Source organism: Oreochromis aureus, linkage group 13 (genome assembly GCF_013358895.1).
Source record: "Oreochromis aureus strain Israel breed Guangdong linkage group 13, ZZ_aureus, whole genome shotgun sequence".
Classification (NCBI taxonomy): domain Eukaryota; kingdom Metazoa; phylum Chordata; class Actinopteri; order Cichliformes; family Cichlidae; genus Oreochromis; species Oreochromis aureus.
The window spans coordinates 33,848,160-33,858,986 of record NC_052954.1 but is presented as its reverse complement, the minus strand read 5'-3'; the positions used below and the strand labels follow the sequence as shown (position 1 = coordinate 33,858,986).

The 10,827-nt window shown below is 45.0% G+C and overlaps 1 protein-coding gene across 1 annotated transcript; it reads right to left on the bottom strand.

Moving 5' to 3' along the window:
* Positions 1 to 388: 388 nt before the first annotated feature.
* On the bottom strand, positions 389 to 6,956 carry LOC116335531 (acylphosphatase-2-like). Its single transcript, XM_031759257.2, has 4 exons — positions 6,775 to 6,956; positions 6,474 to 6,490; positions 5,609 to 5,718; positions 389 to 769 (listed from the first exon to the last, which is right to left on the bottom strand). The coding sequence occupies exons 1-4, from the start codon at positions 6,842 to 6,844 to the stop codon at positions 655 to 657; spliced, it is 312 nt and encodes a 103-aa protein (XP_031615117.1). The 5' UTR covers positions 6,845 to 6,956; the 3' UTR covers positions 389 to 654.
* Between the last annotated feature and the right edge of the window lie 3,871 nt (positions 6,957 to 10,827).

Below are 10,827 nucleotides of genomic sequence, written 5' to 3'. Positions count from 1 at the left end.
ATTCAACTGCTTTTTATTTTCACATCTCGCTGGCTCTGATTGGCCGTTGCTGCGGTGACGGCTGCTCTGGGGCTCCCGCTGCCTCAGGGGATTGTTGCTGCCGATCCGGGAGCCTCTCACTGTGATTTAATTGGATCAGATGGCAGGTAATCGTATCAGGTGATGTGCTGTTATGTAATGACATCACTGCAGGGGCGTGTTTGTTTACATCACACAGTGGCGTACGATGGAAATCCATTAATAACACACAAGTCTCACAAAACCTTTTGCGTCTTAGTTTAAAGGCCTTCGATCGTAGCCTACAAGTTTATTTTAGCCCGCGTGGAAACCGCTCAACACAACTTAATGTAGAGGCCACAGTCGATAATGAACGCCATCGAGAAGTAAAGATGATGGAAGATATTTAATTCATACAAATCAGGCTTTGATGGTTTCAGTGTTTTTAGGTGCTTGCTGTACAGATGGCGACACAAAGTCAACATCCAACTTATTAAAAACTATAAATAAATTCTCAGTCAGCCTCTGAATAAACCAGCAGCAGTGATTCCATGACATCCAGAGTCTTCATTCATTGAATCTGTAGGAGCATCGTTGACCTCTGACCTCTCCCAGAGGATGGTGGAGAAGCTGTTCGCAGGATCTTTGCTTCATTGGTCAGAAGCGAGTCTTGAAGCCGGAGAGCTCCAGCTTGTCGATCGTCCTCTGGTTGGTGAAGGAGGCTCTGGTGATCCGACTGGTGGGACTTCCTTCTTTACTCAGCCACACCTTCCTGTAAAGGACCCAATGAGAAAGAAGAGAGTGCAGAAAATTAGTTCAAGTTTATGGTACAAGGGTCTAAGTGCTATAACCTTCCCCTGACCCTACATGCACTGCAGAAAGATAAGGGATTTTTAGTTTTTACTGTGACAGCCGATGATCGGTCACCAATGACTCTTCTATGGTTGCTGCCTAAAGATTTCAAACATTCTTACTTAAACTAGCCAAAGGTTCCTCGAGGATCGTGACAGTTTTACATTTCCTTCAGCATCAGTCTGGTTGAGACCTGCATCGTCCAATAAAAGATGATTTATGTCTGCAGACATTTATATTCAGCTTTGATAGCAGCATCAACACCACCATACAAAAGGGAAAGAGCATTCATGGCGATTCAGTGAGAAAAAACAAGAAGAGGAAGAACTAGGGTGGAGGTGGGCTGCAAAGTGGCTTGCAGAGCAACTGTGAGCTGGTTAGAGCAGCTTCAACAGTGTGTCCTACTGGCAGATATGGAATGGCTTATGCAGAGACGGCAGCTGATGGTGAGTTGCTTCGAGAGTTCAGTCAGTCCACAGACAGCTCTTCATTCAAGTCCAATAAAAACTGGAACCAGTCGTGGATCCAGTTACTTTTAAGCACCACAGACTCTGATGTAAAACTGTCAGAGCTGCTGTTAGTTTAACTCCACTAACCGACCGTCCGAGAAGGCTGAGCTCCGGCTTTGCGGAGTGAAGTTTTAGGATTTTATTTGGTTCTTACTGAGCACTGATTGGCTGACTTCAGTGTCTGTCTGATGCTCCTACATACAGTCTATGGATGCTGCTTGGGAACTACTCCAGCTACTCTTAGCTGGTAACTTTGCACGCCAACCTCTCGTCCAAATACGGTCACGTCCAGCTCCAAAAACCAACATGCTGACGGCCAAAACAATAAAGTTGTGGATTCAAAATGCAGAGTCCTGAAACCGATGTTCCTGACCTCACGGCTCGTGGGACAAAAATGTTCAAAACAGGAGAAAAGAAGGCCCCACCAGCCGACTGGGGGTCAGGCCTGCATCTGGACAACCAAGGGCATGATGGGTAAATAAAAACATTCCTCTAGTTTTACATAACCCTGGGAGTTATGAGCGTTTGGTCCAGTGCAGGCGTGTGTGTAGATTAGAGGATTGCAGGGGATCAGGGTCACGTCCATGTAGCTGCGAGCAAGAGAGAGTGGGCGAGCAAGCATGAGAACAAGAGTGGGGATGGGGGAGAGAGAGAGAGAGAAAGAGTGGCTGTCCTAGTTTTGCTTTTTTGCCAAACTCTGTCTACAGTGGACCGATCTGCTCCATGACCCACTACTCTACTGTCCACACACACACACACACACACACACACACACACACACACACACACACACACACACACACAGCTTAGCACTAATTCTCCAGCAGCTGGATGTTTGCTGGTTTCTAATCTGCTGCCATTTCTCTCTGATCCGCTCACGCGCAGCTGCACTTCGACACTCGCAAGGACTCCATCTATGACAAAAGCTCCACCCTAAGCGAGATATTTCCAGTTATTACATCATAAGTGCATCATTTCTGTCAGCACTGACCCTGTGCACAACCACCAAAAGGTCTCATGCAGCGAGTTAAGTTTATTTTTTTATCACTTTCACTGTTAGTGGAAATCTTGGTGTTTGTCAGGGGTCTGTGGTCTCTCTAACAGGTATTCTAACATAGTGAAGGTGTTTGACTCACACTCATCAGACATCCTCAGTCTCGATATGTAAATGCACAAAGCCTCATCAGACCAGCTGTGCTGCAGTTTAGCACACAGAGAGACTAAAAATGGTTCCACTTAGTTGTGTTTCTCCCCCCAAAATCTAATTATAATTATAATTATTAATATCATGAAGTGTTGGATTAGGACCCAACTTGCAAGAAGATGGAGGTAAACGGAAAACAAATCCCATGAAGCAAGAACACGACGCCCACGATGAGGGGATGACAGCGCTGCACGTACACAGGGGTAATCAGGGGAAGTGGACACAGCTGGGAAACCAAGGCACAGGTGGTAATAATCACAGAACATGAGCCAGGAGGGCAGGTACAGCTAAACACGAGAGATAAATGATTCCTGAAATCAGACATGAAGTGAGAAGCAATAACTAAACATGGAGAGGCAGACGCGCAGGAGGAAGAGACAGGAAACAGGAAGTCAGAACTCAAGACTGAAAACTGCAAAGAAGAAGCGGCACATGACGTCGTGGGGCGGCTGGCTGACATCTGCTTTTCTTTAAACATTTTCCTTGTTGTGAAGCCTCAGGTGGAGTCGCAGGTGTAGTCCTTTCTCCTGCTCCGCCCCTGGGTGGAGTTTCTCCCTTTGGGCAGTCCTGCAGCTGCCTGTTAATCAGCTGTGAGGAAGCTGCGATGCTTCTCTGCCAGAGCATCGTTGCTGCGACCGTACTCACCTGCTCACCTGCCTGCGCTCCACCCGCCCCCTCCACCAACTCTCTGACCTTCACCAGCTGGCGTCCCCAAACCAACGAATAAACTGCAAAGCTGCCGCTGTTGTTGATGTTAAATAAGAGAAAATGTTTTTGTGCAGTTAGTAAAATATGAATATAAATACAGTAAAACTGAACAGATTTCCTGCGTATTTCTTTCATTTTATTGCTTTTGAAATGACACAAATATTATCATTTATATTTCAGTGACCCCAGATCTGTTTCATCGTCTAGCTTTAGTCTTTAGTTTATGTTAGCTACAGTAACCTTGTCCTCATGTACAGTATATTCCACACAATGCCAACAGGAAGTCAGCAGCTCAGCGACTTAGCCACAATACTGCTGATCTGAGCCAAATAACTCTTTACAGGTTTGTGACAAAAACACAACATGTTCATTGACCTGATTATAACTAATCTAAGGACCTGGAAGGTTTTTAAAGTGCCTATAAGTTACATGTATTATTCTAACTACAGGTAGCCTTGAATAAAACAAAGGACTCCCTAAAGTGGATCTATTCTGCTTTTCCTTATTTCCCATCAAACATCTCCTGTTTCAGTGGTGGAAGTTTTTGATAATGAGCTCAGTGAACGTGCTGTAACCTCTGTGAGCCTGAAGCTCAGAGTGCTTTTTTCCACTGCTGGGTCTGTATGATGTCACAAAGAGGGGATATCCTTATATAGCCACCTCAGGCACTGAGCTCAGTGCTTTATCTTACAGCGAGGCAGCTCGTCTCGTGTAATCAAACTTTTTATTGCCAACATGAGATACGAGACCTTCCCGGCTCTTTTGGTCACCTCTAACAGTTTGAGGAATTTCTATGTGGAAAAATGTGGAGCAGACTTTCCAGGAAAATCCCCAAAAAGCTTCAGTGTCCATAAACACCATCAAACTACTGGCTCCCAGGACACACGCCCCAACACACACTCCATAAGCTAAACTAAAACATACTTCCTACAGTAACAGCCAACATGTGGGTGGGAGCAGTGGGTTTGCTGCTTTAAATCAGTGCCACGTTTGGCCCAATAATATATTTTAATTACATATAAATTTTCCATGCATTTGGATTAAACCCCATATTTCCCATGACCAGCGGGTTGCCGATATCCAGTGTTTTAATTCAGCAAACTGCAAAGCGTTTGTAGTTTGACGTCAGGATTTTCCCTTCTCTTTCTTCGCTTCCATTCCTTCACTTTCATCAGCTCGGCTCTGGGAATTTTTCTCCCAGAGGAATAAATAGAAACCACCCACTGCTTCACCTCCCACCGCCAGCCTTCGCTCTCCATGCTTCCACACAGCCTAACGTTTGCATTACTCTCCTTTCCTCATCTTTCCTTATTTCCCTCCTGTTCCTCGTGCATGCCCGGAGGAACAGCTGGATCCCGTTTCACAGGCCCGGCAGGAAGTGAGGTCGTGGTGAAAGTGGAGTCGACAGGAAGGACGTGAGAGCAAGTGTGTTAACATGGAAATAATAGGTGATATAGAACGGAGGGAAACTGTGTGTGTGTGTGTGTGTGAACTGTATTAACCCTGACCCTTTACAGTCTTATTGACTGTTAGATGTCCTTTTGTTGTAATACAGCCAATCACAGTTCCTCATGTGTGTAACCAGCCTGTAAACACATTGAATGCCTGCAGTTGCTTCTGTGTTCAGACTGAAGCATCCAGCTGTGCGTACAGCTCCTAAAATTTATGCTGAAGCTTTAAATTAAATCTGTTTTTGTGCCGTTTCTTCCTCTGGGGACCCCGCCCGCCTGGCTCTGCAAGGAGCCAAAAACAAACAAGCTTTAAGTGATTGTTGTGTGTGTGTGTGTGTGTGTGTGTGTGTGTGTGTGTGCGATGTCAAGGAGCATCAGCAGATCCCTTGAGGTGGTGATGTCATCTAAATCAGACGTCCCCACCCGGTGACATCACTCCACCCGGACAGAGTGGGACATTCAAAACAAACTGAGCCCGGCTTCAGTCCCAGATCTGATACCATTACGTTGCATTCACTGACAGCTGGGAACTCAGAGTTTCTAATGTTCAACTGGAAAACAAAGGAAACATCACCAAAGGAAGCAGATATAAATCCATTAGCTCTGCTTGAAGAAACCGCAGTACGGTCACATGTATTTAATATTTAACAATTCACCTGCATTAGAACAAGAACTCTTTAAACTGCTCATAAATCTCCTGAACCAATGCATCTGTGCCTGCAGATCTGCTGCGGCCGCTCTCTGAACGACATAACAGACCTGAAGCAGGTAACTGTTGTGTTGTGAAGGTAAAGGTCGCCATCTAGTGGTTGAAAAAGAGTATCACCGCAGCGCTTTGCAGTGAGAGTTGCACCAGAGCCTGCTGTGGTGTGTCAGTGTGCACTCACATCTCCTCCACCATGTTAGCCGGACCCTGGACCTGTCCCACCACCGTCCCTTTGTAGGTGTTCTTCACCCAGCCGACCAGCCCGAGCCGCAGGCCCTCCTTCTCCGTGTACTGGAGGGAAGAAAGGGGTTAATAAGATCCTTCAACCCCGATGTTAAAAAAGATTGATGTGGGACATAAAAACATTAAGTAAATAAAATAATGGATTAAAAAAATAATTTTATATACTTAATGTCTGTTTTGTGTTTTGGATAATCCTTCTAGTTTATTGGCTTATCTCCACAGAGGAACGATATCCCTCCAGTATGCTGTTAATCATAAACGAAGGGGCAGCCAATAACAACAGCTGGTTAGAGATGACATAAAGGGGGAGGAGCTAAAGCAAGTTGTTTCATTTCAATGCTTTCACTGGGATTTTTTTCCCACTGTAACCTGTTGAGTTTTGTGAAATCCACACCTGATCGTGCCTCCAGTTGTGTAAATTAATATGCAAAGTGTCACAATGATCAGTGGTCACGACAGTTTGCATATTTATGGTCAAAAAACTGACCTCACAGCCGCTTGTTAGTCAGCGGCCTCATTGTGCAAACGTACTGTTTGTAAGGCTGGAAACCTGCAGTCAGCTGAGACTGAAGAAGTCACCTGGATGATGACGTAATGTTTCTCCCACTGAAAACGTCCAGATGAACAGAATCAGTTTGTTAGGATTTCCTTACCTGGATGATTGAGACACCGTTTACATGTGTGCAAAAGGCCAAGATGCATAGAAAAAGCTAAGTTTCTGTGCTCATGCAGACTGGGCCTCGAACTGAGCTGAGGGTTTGGTTTTTGGAAGCAGCAAAAAGAGAGATCAAAGGAAAACTCACCATTCGGAAGCAGACTCCTGTCAAAATAAGAAGGAGAGAAAAGAACGTTGAAATTAGTAGCTGCTATTTTTTAACAGCTTGTTTCCAAAAGTCACATTTTTTGTTTTGTGCATTTTCTTATTTACACAGCCTAACAGAGGTGGTCTGTTTGGGCTTTTGTGAAATTGGTGGCATTCATGAGGCTCTAAGAAGTGAAAGTGAGGCCAGCCCAGCTTGTTCCTAAATTAAGCAGCAGTGGATCATTTTACAGGCTCTCAGAGGCCAGCAGGTCTAAGAAGCAGAGGGAGTTAAACATACAGACCCTGGACGTGACCGAAGACTTCAAAGTCCACCGACACCAGATTGCTTCCGGCTGAGTCATCAGCAGACATCCCGAGAGACTCGAACTCAGAAACGTCCCTTTAACAGAAGAGCTCTGCAGCGTCTCCGTCCACCTCCTCACCACTGCACCAACATGGTCATGTCTTCCTCCTGAGCTTTTTAAAGGAAAATCTCACCACCACCCGAAGAGCTCGTGGAACATGTAGTCCATTAAAAACTACAAACAGTAATGATGGGCAGGTATCCTCCTGTAAACTGATCAGATCCTTTGAAATCAGCAGTAAGAACTTCCATGTCTCTGTTTGCTCTTCCCGACTGTTCAAACTGGACTTTTCCAGCTTTCCAACAGGAATGTCTCACACTTCAAATGTATTCACATGTACGGATAAATGGTTAAGACACTGCAGCTGACCATAACCAATTAAATGTAAGGTAAAAATAAGCATGATCTGATATCGTCGTGTTGGTGTTGTTCAGGATCAACATTGCAAGTGACCAATCAGGATGTTGTGACGTCATACTTTTGCCACTTCGGGAAAAACCGCCGTAAAACAAAAAACTGTACTTAAGGTGCGAGAAACCGCCTCTGTCCGCCGATCAACGGGCCCTGACCCTTTAATAAACGCTAAGCAGAACTGATATCGTCCTTGCAACATTGGAATTTCATAAATGCACGAATGGCTTGGCGCGCCAAAGAATAACGTCACAACAATGTGATTGGTCACTTGCAATGTTGAACCTGGAACAACATTTTCATGATGATCTGGGAACAACACCAACACGACGATATCAGATCATCCTAAAAATAATCACAGACAGCAAATAGTAAACTCAGCTGACTTTAAGTCGAGTCAAATAACAGAAAAAGGTTATAACAAGGTTAAACAGTAAGAAAAAAATGATTAAAATATTTCCGATGGATTAAAAATGGTTTTGACCACTTTCACTACGTTAGTATTGTGAGACAAAATCCAGTTTAAAATATTGTTTCAGCATCAGAAACCGTAGCTTCTTAAAGCCCTCTGACAACCTGCTGTGCTGAAACATGTCGCACAGACTCACATTCATAGAAAACAGCAGCTCGTCAGTCCTGTTCCTGAAGGACACTGATCCCAGCTGGAGCCAGGGGGTCCGAATGTGCCGGCACATCCAGTACAAAGAGCACGGCTCGACACACAACACACCAACATGTGTGCACTTGTCTTCGTAAGGACACTCGCTGACATGATGCAGCCTGATTCCCTCACAACCAACGCTCACCTCGACTGAAATCTGAGCCCGGCAAACGTGTCCTTACTGTCCAAAAAGTCCTCACATCAGTGTTCCTACAAAGACAGATGGCACAGCTCGCGACCTCGTGCATCATCAGAGGAACACAGAGGACATCATGCTGAGCTACAGATACACTCCTACACACGACCTTTAACCCCCTAAAATACAGATTTATGTAAACTCTAGCAGTTTAACACTGTTTCAAAGATCATTCTTATCCACTAAGATTTGCATCTCATTAATTTAACGAGTGTTCGCGGCAAACAGCAAACAAAGTTCCTGCACTGTTACAGAAAAATGCAGCAAACTCCACTGAAACAGTAACGCTCTCAACGTGATGACAAAAACAGCAACACACAGACAGATGCTGATGATCTACCAATGATGGGGTCACTCACACACACACACACACACACACACACACACACACACACACACACACACACACACACACACACACACACACACACACCAAACCCCACTGTCAAGAGAATTATTCTAAACACTAAACACTTCTTCACCTCAGAATCAGAGAGTGGAGACGCACACGCTGCAGGTATTATTTGCAAGGGCGGGTCACAGAGCGCTCACACCAGAGTGGGGCCCTGTGAAGTGCGCTCTGTTCTTGCACTTGTCTTTATTTATACACAAGAAAAATGAATACATTTGTTCAGTGACGTGAGCATGTGCGTATGTGATTGTGTGTGTGTGTGTGTGTGTGTGTGTGTGTGTGTGTGTGTGTGTGTGTGTGCGAGGTCAGAACTGCTTGTTCGACTTCTTACTATCACTGTGGGAAGATTCAGATAGAAATATCAGAACACGTTTTATAAAGAACAATCAGCTCTAAGCAATGAAAAGGTCATCATGCAGCATTCTATCACAGTTAAACTTATATCATTAAAAGCTTATACTGACTAAAAAATACAATTTTCCATTGACATTCCCTCCTGTTGTCAGTATAACCTTTAAGTGAGATATCAGTATGTAACATCTTGTTGTACATTTTCTGTCACATCATCATTAATCACACAAAGTCTTCACATTCCAACAGGTCGGGGTCATCATCATCATCATTTGTCACGGCTATGTATGCAGCTACAGTGGAAACGATTATGCGGCTAATCATGAGTTTTAGACATGGCAGGATACATGTTACAAAACACAAAATAAAAGTAAAAATACTCCAACTCCAATGAGCAGTCTTTGTAGCACCTGTAGCCAGGAGCCAGTGTAAAGCCAAGAAAACCAGTCACTTGTATCACTCACATAGTCCTGATTTTGGGCCTGCTGGATCTGTCTCAAGGCGTTCGGGGCGTCAGTCATGTTTGATGAGTGTACATTGTCTGGTATGTAAGTGCAGCAGGACGCAAAGTCCTCCTTTCTCTGCTAGTATCATGTCCAAAGCTACTCAATGTTGCATCACTGCGATCCGTAATGCATCGATTTCCTGATTCTGCTGTTCGTTGATCTTGCATGAAGCGTTCAAGAAGAGTCCAAAGCGGTAGTCCAGAGTTTCGATCCTCAGCATGTTTTTTCCGGTTCCCACCCAGGGGAACAACGTGTGGAGTACTTTCTGTCCGGTAGTCCACAGTTTGAATTCCTTGGGTATGTCGGCAGATACCAAGATTTGGACCCAAACGCAGACGAGAGACAGCGGTTTCTTTTCAGCATCGTTTTTTTTAAACTCAGGAAGCTTCAGTCACTGAAAAAGAGGGAACCAGGAGAGGAGATGCTACGGTGCTTATGTTGATGTTTGAGTGAGAGGAGGGAGCGTCTTACTTGGAGTGGCAAAGAAGAGTCAGCCAGGTGAGTGTTTGAAGCAGTGGGGTTGATTCCTGAGACGTCCAACCTCTTTCCACACTTTGCAGTGATGAGGAGGGCAGACAGGCGAGTGTCCAGCAGATCCGTAGGAGCGGAATTGACCATCATTGGGAAAGGCGAGAGAGGAAAACAGGTGAGCAGTGAATACTGAACCCAGAGCGTGGATACTGGAGACACAGGGACAGAACACGTTAACACAAGGAAAACATTTATCGGCACATGAGGGAGCAGAAGGGCGAAGGCTTGCACTGGTCCTTAGATGCTGGTTACTGATGATCTTCTATCCTGTTTTCCTTCTTTCACCCCAACCAATCACAGCAGATGGCCCCGCCCCTCCCTGAGCCTGGTTCTGCCAAAAGTTTCTTCCTGTTAAAAGGGAGTTTTTCCTTCCCACTGTCGCCAAAGTGCTTGCTCATAGGGGGTCATATGATTGTTGGGCTTTTTCTCTGTATGTATTATTGTAGGGTCTACCTTACAATATAAAGCTCCTTGAGGTGACTGTTGTTGTGATTTGGTGCTGTGTAAATAAACCTGAACTGAACTGAATCGTTTGAAGGAGAGATGATCCCAGAGCGGGAACTCCGCCCCAGGGGGAGGGGCCTGGAGCCAGGAGAAAGAATGGAAAACACTCCCAAAAACACAAACCCTCATCCTGGATCATGACACAAAAATCATCCTGAAACCATGATCAGAAATGGACGAGGCATTTAAGGTCAGCATTTGTGGGCTGAACAATTCAGCCTCACTCAAACAGACCCCACACAGGACTCCTGATCCGACTCCAGCTGCCCAGCTCCTCCTGCAGGTGGTTATGGGGGGAATACGTCCAGGTTTCCAGAAATTATGATCACAGGTTTACACTGGGCCATGTTTCCCAACCTTCTGGATCCACGGCACATATTTCATATGACTATTATGGAATTCTTTGTTCATCTTCTTC

What these genes read in the sequence shown, in the direction of transcription:
- LOC116335531 (XM_031759257.2), bottom strand. Translation starts at nt 6,844, where the DNA reads ATGTCTGCTGATGACTCAGCCGGAAGCAATCTGGTGTCGGTGGACTTT. An exon ending in GCTAACATGGTGGAGGAGAT is followed by an intron (nt 770 to 5,608) that starts GTGAGTGCACAC and finishes GGTCCTTTACAG; the next exon opens with GAAGGTGTGGCTGAGTAAAG.